Below are 17,895 nucleotides of genomic sequence, written 5' to 3'. Positions count from 1 at the left end.
ATTTCTTTACTTCCCATCTTCTTCTCTTCTTTTGAATCAATGCCTTGTATGTATGCAAATGACTTTGATAGTTGTCTTTGTTCATAGTTGCATCAAGCTGTATCAAGGACTTTCAAGCATCTTGGCATTCTTTATCAAACCACCTTTTGCGTGATCTATCTTTGTTGATACCATGGAGATGCTTTATGGCAAAGCATTCTTCGACACAAGAATAAATAACTTGTTTTAAAGCTTCCCATTTAGTTTCCAATGGTGTGCCATATTGAAGCTTTGTCACCCATAACTTTCGCTCAACCATTTCAATGTACATTGGTGCCCTTTTGAAATCCATACATATTGATAATTTCTCTTTACTTTGGCTGAGATTATTATGCTTACTTGCTTCTCCGCATGAAAGGTCAATACATAAGGTCCGATGATCGGATTCCGGACTCCATTGGCCAAACATAAAACTCTTTATGTGATACATGATGGCTTCAGAGAGTAGCATATAGTCAATCACACTATCCCCATTATCTTTCCTACATGTAAATCCATTTGTTCCACTCCACAAAGATACACCATTGGCAATGAGCATACCCGTGCTATTGCACATGTGTAAAAGTAACTTTCCATAGTGATCCGGCTCTTTCTCATCCATTGAAGTATGATCATACAAGTGAACTTCCTTCAACTCCCTTGAAATGTATGGCATATCAGATTGTTGAGTATCATGTAACTTGATGTTGCAATGTTTTTGTGAGAGCATTCATGTCTCCAAATACAATAACATCACCTTTGCCTTTGAAATAAGCAATGTCCTCTTGTAAATTAAAAAATGACTGATCTCTATCTATGCAAGCATCAAAAGGGGGAATCACGGTGAGGAATGTAGCAACCGTCCACAAAAATGGGTGCTCTTTTTGGTGTCATAATTTTCAGCCATACATAACGTTTGTACTTGTCATCTTTCACAACCGATACAAAATCTTTCAATCCTTTCTTAACCATATATGCTACCCCTCCCTGCCCTATTCGTTGCTCAAGATTCCTTGACCACATCAATGAATGTACATTGTAATCCTCCAAGCCGTTAATCCTTTGTGTATCATGCACTACAAGAGGTACTTAATAGTAGCGACGCTTGTAGTGCAACGCTCAAAGATGAAAAACCACGGTGTCGCTATAAGCGTCACTATGTTACAAGTAACATAGCGATGCTCATAGCGACGTCACCAGGGCTAAAAAAAAGAACCGAGAGCGTCCGAAAACTCAAATCTCAGATCTGAGTTAGCAAGCAAGGTAACGCTCTCCCTCTCTCTCTCTCTCTTTCTTCTCCACACACACACACACACACACACACACACACACACACACACACACACAAGGAGAGGAAGGAGAGCCAGGTATGCTCCTTCCCTCTCCTCACTCTCATGTTCCTGTCCCCTCTCTCTCTCTCTCTCTCTCTCTCTCTCTCTCTCTCTCAAAAACACTATGTGTGTGTGTGTGTGTGTGTGTGTGTGAGAGAGAGAGAGAGAGAGAGAGAGCACAAGCATAAACAAAAAACACACACACATGCATAAACAAAGAATGCACACACACATTGAGAGAGGAAAAGAGAGGGAGAGCATGCATAAACCAAAAACGCACACACACATATATAAACAAAGAATGCACACACACATTGAGACAGGAAAAGAGAGAGAGAGATATATAAAACAAAGAGAGAGAGAGAGAGAGAAGAAGAAGAAGAAGAGAGTCTTAACATCGTAGGAAACTATCCCAAGAGACCTTAAAGATCTAGTCGTCAACAGGAGTTGAACTCAAGACATGTTATTCATGAGGGAAATGGCATAACCAATCTATCACACTTTGGTAATAGAAAAGTTATACCATTTTTCTCTTTTTTTTATGGCGTACACACACACCCACACACACACCCAAGAAGAAGAGAGTTTAATTTAACGTCGTAGGAAACTAATTAAAGAAACCTAAAAATCTAGCCGACGATGAGTTGAACTCAAGACCTGTTATTCAAGAGGAAAATGGCATAACCAATCTACCACACTTGGGTGATAGAAAGGTTATACCATTTTTCTCTTTTTATTGGCGCACACACACGCGCACACATGCACACACACAAGAAGAAGAGAGTTTTAACGCCGTACGAAACTATCCCAAAAGACGTTAAAGATTAGGTTAGATGTAAACTTACGTTAAATTAGATTTAGGTTTATTTAAGTTAAATTAGATTAAATTTAGGTTTATTTTTAGTTAGATTTACGTTTGATTAGATTTAGGTTTATTTACGTTAGATTTAGATTTACGTTATATTAGATTAGATTTAGGTTTATTAATTTAGGTTTATTTACGTTATATTAGATTAGATTTAGGTTTATTAATTTAAGTTTATTTACGTTATTTACCCGTTATTGAAGAGGGAATTGGCATAACCAATCTACCACACTTCGGTGATAGAAAGGTTATACCATTTTCTTCTTTTTATCGTTTAAGATAAGGTTAGAAGAAATGGCGAGAAAATTTCCTTCGCTCACAGCCTCGACAGTCCATGCAGACCAGCAATTCCACCTGCATGTTCGACTGCTGCTACCATACAATAAGTTGTCATGTTCAGCTAATGGAAGAGCAAATTGAGCCTACACAGAAATTAGTGATGCAAGATGACGAGTCCAAGGGTCACACACACACACACCATATCCCGTCAAATCTAGAGTAAGAATTAAGTGCCTTGAGCAGACATCAGCTACATTGCAAGAATGGTGTACCTGCATGCTACAACCAAAGATCTACTGTGAAAAGATGTTAAGATGCTGTGAAATGCTACACCTAGAGAAGAGGCAAAGGGGTTTTGTCCACTACATGCAGTATCATGTAGACGTGGGTGTGTAGATTTCTTGTACCCACTAATATAGGCATTGACCAATAAAGACAAGATTATAACCCGGTGGTTCTGATCTCCGTGCACCTCTAGACCGAGGTGTGCGGGGATTGGACATGACTAGAGAATGTGAGATAGTTTACAGTGTGAACAAAGAGAGAGAGAGAGAGAGAGAGAGAGAGAGAGAGAGAGAGAGAGAGAGATAAAAGACGAAGAATGCCAATAGAAGATTAAATTTGTTGTCCAGGTTATAAGTTTTTTACCCTCATTATGAGTAGTGACGACGATGTGGGGCCGTCCAACCGAAACACCTATCTCTCAACGAGGATCTTATGTCCTTGTAATCATTACAAGCATGCTGTGCGACGGACAAGACGCGTTTCTTTGCAGCACGTTCGCGAATTTGGCGAGTTCGATCCATCTATTATAAATCGAGTTGTTGCCAATTATAACTCGTCGGACTCTGACGCTGGCCAACATGCAGCAATCTTGAAACCCAATAGACGTGTTCGCAGGCGCTTTGGTCAAGCAACATATATGAGGCTACAAGATGTAGCCTCTGACAGCTCGGGGGATGATCATGCAGACCACATTCCCAACGAGGCAATGTTTGAGCCCGAGATTGATGAAATGATCGAGACGATCATGGATTCAGAAAGGCTTGTCTATGATGATATGAAAAGTGAAGCCGATACGCCATTGTATAATGGAGCACGTGTGTTTAGATTGAAAGCGCTCCTGGTTCTTCTCAACATGCAGACAAAGTTTGGATGGAGTGACACTAGCATCACAGCGCTTTTCATTTGTCCTAATGAATGCATTCTTTTCAGAGGGGAGTACATAGACATGGAGAAGTGTCCGAAATGTGATTCCGAAAGATATCGAGTAGATCTCCACGGAACAAAAATTCCGCAAAAGGTTTTTCGACATTTTCCTCTGCTTCCTCGCATCAGGCATTTCTTCGAACGTAAGTCCATGGCCGCCCTAGCATCATGGCATGAGGAGAATAAATCTTCGGATGGTGTGCTATGGATCCCTGCAGATTGTGCAGCCTGGAAACATATAGATGGAACATGGTCGGATTTTGCCAGGGAAGCTCGAAATTTGCGCTTAGGCCTGGCTATGGATGGCGTAAATCCATTTTCTCAAAGATCAACATCTTACAGTGTATGGCCCGTTGTCATCGTCAACTACAACATTCCCCGCGGTTGACTACGAAGAAGAGGCACCTATGGCTAACCTTGATTGTGCCGGGGGTACATAAAGTGAAGAATATGGATGTCTATCTTCGTCCACTATTGGAAGAGCTACAACAATTGTGGATTGGCATAGAAGTGGTGGATATGAGCCGACACACAGGTCGACGGAATGCTTTGATCAAAGGCATTCTAATGTGGACCATGCATGACTATCCCGGACTAACAGAATGCTCAGATGATCTATTTACACTCCTCACTCAGACACTGTAAATCTTGGTTTTTCTCAAGCTGATCTATTATCATGTGTATACATGCAGGCCTTCAAACAAGCGGATACGGAGCATGTGTCACATGTGGACCTAGACTGAATGCACGTAGGGCGCCCTCATTGAAGAAGCAAATCTACGAAGGTCATCAAGCGTATCTTCCAGAGAATCATGTGTTACGCGACGGCCTTTTGGGAAGAGAGCCACCAAGGATGTCTGCACAAGCATGGTTAGAGCAGAAGGAGATGTGTGATGACGGATTGCCCCCAGGGATGAAGATACTTTGGGAGCCAGAGTTGACCTTAGGAATGTGGATCGTATGGAGCAATATTGGCCGCAAACAGTGTCCGATGGATCGATAAAACTCCCTAAAGCACCATGGATTTTCACAGGAGTCCAAGAACGCAAAGTAAAAGAGACCATTTGATCTTTGCAGACCCCCACTGGCGTAATGCACTCGCTCCGAACGTGTTTTATTAAAGAAGGAAAGCTTACCGGTTTGAAGTCACACGACTAGCATAAAATGTGTCAGGTATATTCATAGTGGAGTATATCATAGTGGGAATTGTGTAACAAATTTGTGTGTGGACTTTAATATCATTGCTGTACGTGTTTTGCAGTTTATTTTATCGGTTGCCATTGAGGGATGTTTGTCTCTTGACGTCCGTAACACAATCTACAAACTTGCGAAGTTGGTGCAATGGATCTGACAAAAGGAGATCAACGTAGACTCCATACCATTCGCCAAACTAAACGCTGCGGAGGTTGTGTGCATGTTTGAGAAACATTTTCCTACTACCATGCTAACCATTCATGTGCATCTTCTTGTTCACATAGTTGATGAGGTGGGAAATAGCTGGCACAGTACATTCCAGATGGATGTTCTTTTTAGAACGTTTCATGAAAACGCTCAAGGGATATGTGCGTCAGAAGGCACGTCCAGAGGGTAGCATGGCAAAAGGTTGGCTGGTATCAGAGTCCCTAGTGTACATTGGAGAGTGGCTAGACGGATTGGATAAAGCCCGGGACACGCTATGGCGAACCATAGATGATGAGCGCATATCTGGAATTGTCATGTGTAATCTCGGTGTTGAGAAGAAGATGACGGAAGATCTAGAGGCTAAAATCAACCAATTTTGCATGCTTCACAATCCAATCATGTAGAAGTGGATTTTACAATATGCCAGATGCAAAGCAAGAGCGACAAAGGGCACGAATCAAGTGGAGACGGGAAAGACGACCACCGATGCACTATCCGACGGGTCTAGAGAGCCTACCAACATTCATGAGCTTAAGATGGTTGCACAACCAATTGAAAGGCGCACAACAGTGCGGTGAAGAAGTGACTGAAGAAGAGTGGGAGTACTCTAGGGGTTGCGCGACCAAGGTAAGTTTGCAATGTACGACTAGTAACTTTCTAGATGTTTGAACGGCCACTCATAATCTTTGTTGGTTGTAGTATAAGTCATACACAACAGCATGGTGTAAAGGTGGACATTTTGGGGTGGAACGGATCGACAAAAAGCGTTTTACTCAAGATTGTGGAATCATGGCAAAATTTGAACAGTCTAGTCGACGACGGTCCTCTGATGCAAATCCTGTGGTGGCAGAACTCACTTACTTCGGCACGCTACAAGAGATTTTGAGGATCGATTATAGAGGATTTTTTGTCGAATTGTTCGACGTGCAATGATTCAAGATAATCATGGAGGGTCGCAACGCTACTGTGTGTAGAGGAGAGTCTGGTTTTCTTAAGGTGGATTCAACTAAGAAATGGACTGACTTAAGAGACCCTTTCGTACTACCCCAGCATTGTGAACAAGTAAGTATGTAAATAGTTAACATCCCATTTTAGAATTTATGTGCTTGAAAGCTCTCATGTAAGTTATGTGGCTCTGGCAGGTGATATTTCATCCTACAAAGTCTGCATCAAACTAGTGGTACGTCATAGAGATAGCCCCTCGTAGTGCACGGACATATGAAGGCTACCATGTGCCAATCACAGCGGCATCAATGGAGGAGATCGAAGAAGATGCTCAGTCAGAAGCTGTGGAGGTGGTGCCAGACGAACATCAAGCTGCTACTCTCTATGGGGTGCATGCAGAAGATCTACAAAATGAAACAGAGGATATCTGTTTAAACGGAGAGCTCTATATACATATAGGAAGTTATGTTGAGCTATGCGAGGATGAGAGAGAGATCTTTTAAAGCCATAAATATTATATTTGAACAATTTTGCTCCGTTTTGTAAATTCAGAGTTATGCACTTGCCTCTTCTATCACTCAAGTTGAATAGAAGAAGAACGCTTTCTGTTGTTGCTAGCCTTTGAACATTCCAAAGCTACAAGCACCTTCAAGTTCTTATACGATTCTCCGTTTTGAACAATTTTGCTCCGTTTTGTAAAAACTTTGGCTCTCTAAGTATTTGCGTCATTGTGTCATTGCACCATCGACACCATGTTTTGCGCGGCTGACTTCCGTTCCCCGTAGCTACACACCACTAGCTACTCCTCCAGGAGTCACTCCAGTGGACACTCCTCGCTTTGGGGCTCAGACTCCAGTGGAGACACCTGGCGTCCGTACCCCCGTTGACACGTCGCTAGAGACCCTGCCGAGACACCCAGATTCATGCGTCAGCGGCGAGAGGGCTTGCCTTACTCTGTCGACTTCAGTGGCGGCATGATCTTGGATGATGAAGGCAAGAAGGCGATTTCGCGCATGCGCGGTCTTTGCTCTCAGGTGTTTAGACACTACATACTAAACACCTGGAGTGAAGTACCGAATTAATTAAAAGACAGAGTCATCAGCATGCTTCATGACGAGTTTCTCATTCCAACACAGGATGACCGCTTCAATGAAGATGTGATGAAGGTTCGAATGCGCGAATACTGCAAGCATAAGCGCTCCGAAGTGCAAAAAGCAATCAAGCATGGGTGGAGCAGACCAGATTGACTGGCCAAAGAAGATTGGAAGCATGCGAAGAAAGAAGCACGCAAAAATCCCGACAAGTGGAAGCAACAAAAGGAGGCAGCCAGAGCGCGAGTAGAGGCAGGGAGCTCGTACCACTTGGGGAGCGACAGGTAGACATCATTTGAGGCCGATTTTGTAAGTGTTTTCGCATCTATGTTTGATAGTTTAGGATTTATGGGATTTGAAATTCTAACATAATGGATTCTTTGTATGTTTTGATAGTGGTCGTTTACAGGACGTGATCCCACACCGTACGAGCGTGAGTACGCAGGAAGGAAGGGCATAAACGCCCTTATAGACTGAGTTCTTACGACGGCATGGTTAATATTAGGATTTTTTATTTTCTATTTATTATATTGTTTTATAAACGTCGCTATATGTTTATACTTACAACAAGCTATCTTATTGTTTTTTTTTCAGAATCCGACAGATACGTCCCTTCGACGCGATGAAACGTCTGATTAGACAACGTCAGTTTAGCCATAACTAGATAGCATTAGTTTCTTTTTGTCATAGATTATGTATCATGAGACGACTTTTATACGTCTTTTTGAAAACCATGTATATTTTTTAAATAATAACAATGGTTTGTAACTATTACATTTGCAAAGATTAACAATCAAGTGATTTTGTCTATGTGTACACTTGTCATTGATTTACTTTCATCAATTCACGCTTGTCATTTTTGTATCTTTATTTTGCAAACGATACGTACTATGGATGATGGAGTTAATGATTATATTGTCTTGTGGGTGACTATTTTGGGTCTATATTTACCTTTGCACTTTTTTTCAAAGGTAAATAAACAAATGAAACATTCAATACGGTTAATGGGTTGAATGTCCTGCCACCAAAAAATTTTCATCTCGAGCATCGCTATGACCGTCGCTATATTAAGCTCTTAAACGTCGCTATAAGCGTCGTTATATAACGACACTTATAGTGACTAACATAGCGACGCTTATAATGACGTCCCCGTATAGACACTCATAACGACGCTTTTAGCGACGCCGGAGATTATAAAAACCCAATGTATTTCCGTCGCTAAAAGCGTCACAAGAGCACACCTCTTGTAGTGATGCTCTCAAGTTTCAACAAGAAGTACATCGGCTTTTCTTGCTAGTTCATCAATGCCAACCCCCACATTCCATGGGTATCCATTACAATTCCAAAAGCATATTTTCAATTGTAACTCAGTCTCATAGGTCACACATCCCTATTTACTCAAGGGACTTGCCTCCTTGGGCACATTTTCTTCGTGAGAGATCTCCTTGTTTTTCTTATTCTTTTCATCATTCCGATGCTGCATGGAAAAAAGAGATGGTCAAAGAAAAGATAGAGAAGGTGGGTGTAAGCAAGCCGGAATGAGTTGTAAAAAATAAAAAAGCAGCAAAATCTATGAAGATGTGATGCGTCTAGGGTGAGTTTGAGACACGAGAGAAGAGGGAAACATGCCAACAAGAGGCAATGGGCAATGCCTCTCTTATGAAGTTAAGTGTTCTTTCTCTCCCTCTAAATGAGGTCACAAGGCTGGAAACTCTCTCTTCTTCTTCTTCCCTCTCTTCACTACTCTCTGTCATACCAAGCATCTGAGGCAGGAATTCTCACAATAATGGTAAGTTTGTGTGATAAAGAGTTGTAAAAGCTCAAAAGTGACAACAAGGGAAGGGGGAGAGAGGGAGCGTCACAAGAGGGAAAGGTAGGCAGGTTGAGGAGAAGGAAAGCGAGAGAATCGAAGAGACGCTCCCCGCTGTGTGCAAGGTTTTGGGGGGAAGGTATATTCTGACATTGTTTTTTTATTAAAATTGAGTCAGGACCATATTCCAACTTGCGGCCAAGAGTGCCCACTAACATCTTCACTAATCAAAATATTGTGCTTTTCAAAACAAAAATCTCTCTAAGCTTTACCTGCATGGTTCTCTTGCTTTTTAAATCAACCTTACTGAGCGACTTCAAGCACACGTAGTCGGTTGTCCTAGTAGCAAAGAAGCCAGAGCAGCTGTAACCGTTTGTGCGACGCAGACACAAACACCTGTAGCCTTCTCAACATAGATGAACCTTCCTCTCTCTCTCTCTCTCTCTCTCTCTCTCTCTCTCTCTCTCTCTCGCACACACGTAGAATTGGGTTCTGTACCAAAAAAATCATCCTAAATGGATTTTCCCACTATCCCCAAAACTGGTATAACCAAATGTAGACAACTCAAATTAACATTTTTATTATAAAGGCTTCTCGTGCATACATAGATGCGCGAGTGCATTTCTTGCTTACTACAAACATCAAAAAATGCATGTTGACGTGGGACTCTCTACAAGCAAAGCAATAGAATTGAACTATCAAGATAAAACCATTTTAGCTAATGAGTATGAATAAAATCTCACCCATAATTAAGCATACAACGAAACAATCTAGTCACAGAAACCACTTGAAATTAGAGAGCATCCTCTAATCTTAAAACGAAAGCCTAACACCTATCTCTTAGATGAAGTCTTGAAGACCACTATGGAAATAACGTTACTGTTTAGATTAAAACATTGCCAAAAGCAAATAGCATGAGCTCCCCTTGAACCTCAATTTTACAAAAGCCCAATCCTGTCTTACATATACATCAAACAAATTGCCAATGAAAAAACTAAGACATATATATCAAACAAATTGCCAATGAAAAAACGCAGTCTTTTGAGTCTCCAAAGACACAAAAACCAAGCATAGTGGAGCTAAACACAAGCTCAGGTTTATAATGGCATTTATAATCTTCACGAGATAAATGCCTCTCCCATTTGACTGACTCTAGATATGTCGTCTGGAAATCATAACTTTTATCAGAATGCTTGCATTAGAAAGTCTGTAAAAGAGCCTGCAAACCAAGAGCTGAAAAGTCACAAGTTAACTTCATATTTGAGTTCACATGCATAAGTACAACAATAAAAACCAAAGCCATTATTATGCATGTGTAAATTCCTCAAGTGAAAACGAATCATATACCTCCTCTGACCACATGCAAACCCTTGGAACTGACCATCACCTTTGCTAATTAGGTTAGTTCGCATTAATTGGTATTCCTGTAAAAACAAAGAAATTTCTTTTTAGTAACTCGGAACAATCATGCCTCAATAATCTGCCAATGCGCTAACCACAAAACATGCAATGGCTTCGACACACAAGGTATCTTCCTATCAAATCACTATATACTAATGAGACACTTAAGTTCAATTTCAGGTAAAGTATCCCCAAATACCCATATGTAAAAGTGAACAAGGGGATACAAACTCAATTCAGTAATCAATATGCTTACAAAACATACCTACACACAAGCAGTAGTTGATATGAGATGGGTAAGATGAGGGGAAAATTGGGGCGGAACAGGAGCCAAGTTGATCTACCAAAAAAATTCTTGAAGTTACAAATCCACCTGCACCAAAATCAAGTATTAGATGAAAACAAAATGTGTGAGGATTCTACATGCTAGTGGAACATCATGTGATTGCAAGTAGCTTTGATGATAAAAACTGTGTATGGTTGTGAGTAGTGGTTCACCTTGCTGGCCAACACCATGGACGACATGGCGAGTGTAGAAAACAACACCTAGGGCATAACACAACAAAGTGGCCTACCATATTTGCAGCCTTCTTTAAAGACATTGTTGCTAATAAAAGCATGGTATGTCTGATGACATTAGCTGCTTCCTATCGATGTCAAGCACTTTCACTACTGCTGGAGGCGTCATAAATCTTTCATTTTCATGTGCATTGTATACTAATGCATGCATGTTGCAAGGGCGGCATGCTTTTGAAGAGAAGTGCATGTGAGAAAAGGGCATGCATACATGCACAAGAAGCTAGGTTGAGCATCGTTATTCTCGATGACTGCTTCTTACTTTGAGGAGCTCTCTCTCTCTCTCTCTCTCTCTCTCTCTCTCTCTCTCTCTCCCCAAACCTGTCGCATGGTAAGAGTAGACGTGGGCGAACTGAGCAGGAAGCGGGCTGAGGAGTACATGCACGCCAAGGGCCTGCACCTGTTGCTGTCGATGTTCTTGATCTGCCTGCACCCTTTGTCTTTGCCTGCTCGCGCTTCCCTTGCCAAAAGACCTAAGAGGGTATTCATTTGACGCCCAACAATGGGAGGGAAGTTAGAAATGAGTCTTGAACTCAGCACGCGCTTCTCCTGTAAACAAGTGATGCAATCACGAGCCTTGACCTCTTCTTTTTTTTTTTTTGCAAAACTCACAATTGTGAGTGGATAGTATTAAGAACATCAGAAATAATGCAACAGAAAAGCCCTAGCTCCGTGAGTCGAGAGCAGGGGAACCCTAGCTCTGTTAAGCTCGACCTCTCGCCAGTCCTGGCTCTTGTGCACCGAGGCGGATCCTCATAGGCAAAGGGTCCAGGAGCCGACGGGTTTCGCTTGCAGAGAGGCGATCGTGCTACAGATCGTATGCCTTCCTGGTGGGGGTTGGACTTCACCGACAGGGGTGACCCTGGTTATGGGAAGCCCGGCTGCCTGCGCCGCCAGCCCGGTCCAAGGGCTTCAGCGAAGACGTTCTTTTTGGCCAAGGTCTTACGGTGGGTACCCTACTCTAGGTCGGAGAGAATCCTCCAGTTGTCGCTACTCCTTGTTGGATCTTGTGGATGTTCGTGGCCCGAGTGGTCTCTGCAGCGGGTCTGTTTCGATATTCTGCTAAGGGTTCTACTGTCCGTATTGATGATGAGCTCGTGTGGACGGAGGTGTTTCTGTTCGGGCTTGATGCTGCTCTGTCGGGTCATTGGTCTCACATGTGGCAGGGGTGGGTTTAATGGTGGCTTCCTGAGAGGGCTTGTCCTTGGTCGTCGACACTGCACTCTCGGTAGGTGATTTAGCTGATGTAAATATGCTCTATTTGGGTTTATTGGGGCATGTGGTTTGCTTGTGGCAGGGGCTCTCCACATGGTGGCAACCCAGTATCTCCATGTGGTTTGTTTATGTATGCGGGTTATGGGCTTCCCTGTAAAAAGCCCGAGTGTCTGAACTGTCGTCAGAGTTATGTTAGGTATCCATGGCTTTTGTCTAAGCATGGATCTTTATGTAATTATTTTTTCTATTATTCTCTAATATATCACTCACAATTGTGAGTTTTGCCCCAAAAAAAAAAAAAACATCAGAAATATACACCAATCTTGAGCTCAGACCGAGCCTTGAGGGTCAAAGGATTACAAGTTCTCTGCTTGACAGAGAAACCACAACTACTCCTAGTCTTTACTTATTACAAGATGTCATCATGATATGTATTGTTCTAAACCAGTCCTCTGAGGCTTGTTTACCTCCGATCCTATGGATCGTCACTCTCCTCTTTTGTATGATTTCACAAAAGTTTGCCACAGCCAGATCCCCCTCAAACACCCGGCCTTGACCTCTTAACTAAAGACGCAATTGGCATGATCTAAAGCCATTTCTCTCAGGCCAAACCACACGGTCACGAGCCTCAAGTTTGCTTTTAACATGATGCATGCATTGTTTTAATAATATCGTCGAAACTCAACTTACACATGTTTTACAACGCCCAAGAGGGCAACGATGGGTTGAAAGAGAAGGGTGACGATGGGTCGCAAGCTTTAGAGTACTTGTCCCTTGTTTTAAAATTCTACACAAAGTTCGAAGCCAACATCGATTGTTCTGACAAAGTTTTAGCAGATTTCATCATCAACCTCGCCCAACAGGAAACATTCACCAAGTAAAGAGCATGGTGCTAAGCTTCCTGGCTAGTATGTCCAAATTTTACTCACCAGGATTCATGTTGTTCTTCCCTCTAAAAACAAGATTGCAGATAAGGAGAAACACATTATTCTTTAAGAAATCCCGACGCTCAAACAAGGACCTCCAATAGAAGAGAACGCATATGGGAAAGAAGAATTCAGAGGATATGGCCATTTACCTTTGGCTTAGTTGCCTCCATGGGATTCTTGTCAAAGGTGGCAACGGAAGATGAAATGAAGACAAGAACTGGCTCATAATCTGATGGACGCATCGACTCCGATCTAGAACATGTGCAATGCCAAGCACACGAACAAGGCACACCTATGGAGAAGAGATATCACTGATGATGATGATGATATCATCAAAGAACACTCCAGTAAAGGTTCGGTGAGGCCTGAATAGCTTCTCCATCAAGCGGTTGAATGTGGCTGGTGCATTGGTCAAGCCAAAAGGCATGACAATGTATTCGTAAAGACCAAACGTAGTGCGAAATACGGTATTTACAATGTCTTGATCAACTATCCTTATTTGATGATAGCCACTTTTTAGGTCAATCCTACTGAAGTAGGTGGACCCTTGTAGCTTATCAAATAGGTCTTCTACCCGTGGAACGGGAAAACTATTTTTTATAGTGATCCTAGTTAGTGCTCTATAGTCGACACACATACGATATGTGTCATCTTTCTTTTGCACTAGTAGCACAGGAGAACAAAATGGAGATGAGCTAGGCCTAACCATGCCTTTCTCAACTAACTCATGCACTTGCCGCATAATCTCCTCTTGTTGAGCTTGAGAAACTCTATAACGAGGTTTGTTACGCGGTGAACTTCCTGTAAGAAGTTCAATTGCATGGTCATCATTACCTCGTTTAGGAGGTAGCTCACAAGGGATGTCGTCAATAAAGACATCCTGAAACCCCTTGAGTAAATTGGATAACTCTAATTCCTTTTGATTGTGTATATTTTCTTTTGCTAAAATATTAGGTTCATTTTGAGAATCTTTAACAAAAATCATGTACACGAAAATAGAGCTCTTTATTGACTTGTTGAAAGCTTGTGTATGTACAATGGGTATAGTGTTACCCATTTCCTTAGCATCTATATACATATCTTTTTCCCTGAACTTAAAGGATATCCTCCTTTCAGGGAATTTAACATTGGTAGCCATGCGATCAAACCACGGTGCCCCTAGGATTACATCCTTGTGCTTGAGAGGAAAGATAAAGAAGTTCTCTTTGTCCACATAGCTTTGGACATGGAGCCTCAATTTCCCGATTAAGGGAGTGACTGAAGCTTCTTGCCCCTTGAAAGCACCGTCTGCGGGGGTAGGACATCTCCCATCTCGTAGGCTTGTATGCCTAGCTTGGTGGCCAACTTTATAGATATAAAATTGTGAGTAGAACCAGGGTCAAAGAGAATAAAAGCATCATGTTCTCTTACCTTTCCCCAAGCATGGCATATGGAGATCCTTTGTGGTGAATTTCCTCCTCTTGGATTTCGACCAAGGTAGCTCTAGGAGGTTCATGGCGGGTGTTCTTTTGGGGACAAGCGCGGTATGCATGCCCTTGCTCGCCGCACTTGAAACAACGGTTATCCTTGCAATAACGCTCAAGCTCTTCAGGAGAGAGTTTATTTTTGCCTTTATAAACTCCCTTCTCTTTAGCTTTATTCGGGTTGCCCTTAGGAGACTTTTGGACATTGTCCTTCCCCTTAGGCTCATTGGAACCCTTGTTTTCCGTGGGCTTAGAATTTCTTTTAGCCCCCATTTGGAAATTGATTCGAGAGGCCACCATAGTATGGTGTATAACCGTCGATATGGTGTGTGGCCTTTGGCAGTTGACATACTCCGCCATTTCTTTAGTTAAGCCCGCACAAAATTGTTGCTTTTGCTCTCCAAAATCCAACTTTTTGAAGACAGTGGCTTTGAGTTGTAGGTCCCAAAACTTGTCTACATATTTGTGAAAGGATTCGTAAGGAGAGAGCTTTAAGCTTCGCCATTCGGTGAGTACTTTGTCTTTGGCATTGGTGGCCAAAAACTGCTTCATAATGGAAGCTCTTAAAGCTTTCCATGTTCGTGGAGCTTCACCATTGGCCCGTAGGCTAGACCACCATTGTGTATAGACTCAAAAGAGCATATATACTCCCACTATTGTAAATTGCTTCCTTAAAATCTTCACCAAAAATGTTCTTTGTACTTGTGCTGAAGAGAATATACCCATAAAAGGTTGTAAACTTGTCCCATAACTGGTGATGACAAGCTCTAGATCTAGCCAAGAGGAGATGCACCATATATTCGCTCTTTACAACCCATGAGATAGATGTATATCCATATAGTGGGGTCGAATCACAAACCCATCCCTCGTGAGTTGGAGAAGGTGCTCATTATAGAGAGCCATCTTTGTATCCAACTCATGTGTCAGTTCTCTCTATGTCCTCCTGGTGTCCAACTGGGTGAGGTCCTGGCAAATGAGTCTAGTAATCTTCACCCGTGTCAGAGATAGTGAGGGTGCATAAAGGGAGTACTGGAAGGGAGGTAGGTTGTCCATGCTCAAGCCATGTATCTAGAACCACAATGACATCTATGCATACCAGCACGATGTGCCCCCATAAAGATAATTGTTTGGAGGCACATCGTAACTTTGTTTTACCAAGGTTTATAGACAATCCACTATCCTCTGCAAAGATATGTAATGCATCCGAATGTTCTTGCATACCCTCTGATGAATCAGATATCAACACAATATCTTCAACACATAGCTACAATGGAATCCATGTCCCTATCAGTTGGGCACCTCTATAACCCTTTATGTCAATATAATCAAAAAGCTCATCTACATACATACCAAATAGAGTAGGGGACAATGGACAATATTGTTTCACTCCAATGGTGGAGTGTACTAAATCAGATTCCCCCTCACGAGTGCGTACATGTCCCACCACCAATTTGTATAGAGCCATGATCCCCTAAATCAACTCATTAGGCACTTTGACTCTTGTAGTCTGAGCATCAATTTGGCTCTAGGAACAATGTCAAATGCTTTCGAAAATCCACAATGCTACAATATGCGGTCACTCTTTGCCTTTTTGCTCAACTGCTCCTCAAGGATAGATGCATACAACCGTGCCGATGTGCGTCCAATCATAATAAAACGGTAGTTTCTAGGCTCTGTAGGATCACCCGCACAGAGAGAGAGAGAGAGAGAGAGAGAGAGAGAGAGAGAGAGAGAGAGAGAGAGAGAGAGAGAGAGAGAGAGAGAGAGAGAGAGAGAGAGAGAGAGAGAGAGCATAATAAAACGGTAGTTTCTAGGCTCTGTAGGATCACCCGCAGAGAGAGAGCGAGAGAGAGAGAGAGAGAGAATGAATCTACAAATAGCAGACCACCGTAAATTTGATTTTGTTGTTCACACTTTAAGTTCGAGGGCGATTACTCTTGATCAACGACCCACATGTGCTCATGAAAAGGGAGTGTCACTTGAGTAAATGACCCACAATGCTCATAGTAAACTTTTACTAAAAACTTGGAAAACCTACAAACAAAAAATTTATCAGCTAAGTTGGCCGTTTTTTTACAGTGAATTTCTCTAAGCTGGACCCGTTTAGGGTTTAATCCCGCCTGTGGAAAGCGAAGGTTGGCGAGGAGTAACGAGGTTGTCGCAGCAACAGGTGGGTCCCGCAGAGAAAGAGAGAGAGAGAGAGAGAGAGAGAGAGAGAGAGAGAGAGAGAGAGAGAGAGAGAGAGAGAGAGAGAGAGAGAGAGAGAGAGAGAGAGAGAGAGAGTTCGTCCCCCGGCCCGTCTTTCTTCCCGAAGGTGCATTTCTCATGCGGCTGGTCGCGAGCACCCTCGTTATCGTCGTGCCGTAGCAGGGTTTCCTCTCTTGCCCCCCCCCCCCCCCCCCCCCTTCCTTTCTTGGTTTGTGTTTGTTTCTGCGTCAAACCTTCTATGGCTTTCTGTTGCAGACATTAAAAAGAAAACCTTCCAAGAAAGGTGCCATCCCAGGAGAATAATGGCAAGGCGGAGGGTAAGAGCTTAGACTTGATGGAGTTTATATATAGACGAAAATTTCAAAGGAAAGGGCTGATTGCTTTCTCTGATGATTTCATCATGCAGGTTTGCTGAGCTTTCTAGAACAATTATGCAGATGTGGAGTATGCTCCACTGTGGACCTGGACCATCTCAAGACCGCTTTCAACAAGTTCAAGACTGGAGGACCTTTCTTCTTGGGCTCGACTAAGTGTGTCTCGACTAAATGCTTCCTCAAACTGCGTAGCATGCGATTGGGAGGATTTTATACAAGGCCTAAGAACATACTTTGGAAGTGTTTGATTGATGCTCGTTGAAAGGCAGATAAAAGAAGAGAATAAAGTCTGTGGTGTCTCTAAGCGTTTACTTAGTATGTAAGCTGTTGGAAAATGTTGTCTGACATTAACAGTTAAATTTTGCAGCTTATATGCAAAACATTCTGGTGCTTTTTTTGAAGCAGAGAGAGAGAGAGAGAGAGAGAGAGAGAGAGAGAGAGAGAGAGAGAGAGAAAGTTGCCTTGTCCACTTTGTGAATGATCTGCTTCACTCTAATTTGCACTTATACATCCAATTGCATCAGAGCATAGACTTCACATGTGAGGATGCTGCTTATCTAATAGTTTTTCAATGTACAACAGGTGTTGGGTTTATGTGTTGACTATTAATTTGTTGTTGCATGGTTCTCGGTTTATGTGTTGACTCTTTGTTCTAGCTGTTGAGAAGGCAAATCAAAAGTAAAGGGGTATCTAGCACTACCTGAGTTTGCCCCTATCAAATGTAATCGGGTGTTTTTGTAGGTGCAGGTGCCCTTGCTCGAAGGGCCCAAGCAGCATGAC

The 17,895-nt window shown here is 42.4% G+C and overlaps 1 protein-coding gene across 1 annotated transcript; it reads right to left on the bottom strand.

Annotated features, from left to right (window-relative positions):
* Positions 1–9,816: 9,816 nt before the first annotated feature.
* LOC147462573 (uncharacterized) lies at positions 9,817–12,074 on the bottom strand. Its single transcript, XM_086526652.1, has 5 exons — positions 11,887–12,074; positions 11,248–11,399; positions 10,616–10,723; positions 10,297–10,373; positions 9,817–10,182 (listed from the first exon to the last, which is right to left on the bottom strand). Exons 1-4 carry the CDS (start codon positions 12,072–12,074, stop codon positions 10,351–10,353), a joined length of 471 nt encoding a protein of 156 aa, XP_086382778.1. The 3' UTR covers positions 9,817–10,182; positions 10,297–10,350.
* Between the last annotated feature and the right edge of the window lie 5,821 nt (positions 12,075–17,895).

Source organism: Adiantum capillus-veneris, chromosome 2 (assembly GCF_014529385.1).
Source record: "Adiantum capillus-veneris isolate H3 chromosome 2, ASM1452938v2, whole genome shotgun sequence".
NCBI lineage: Eukaryota > Viridiplantae > Streptophyta > Polypodiopsida > Polypodiales > Pteridaceae > Adiantum > Adiantum capillus-veneris.
This window is presented reverse-complemented; position numbering and strand designations above follow the sequence as displayed.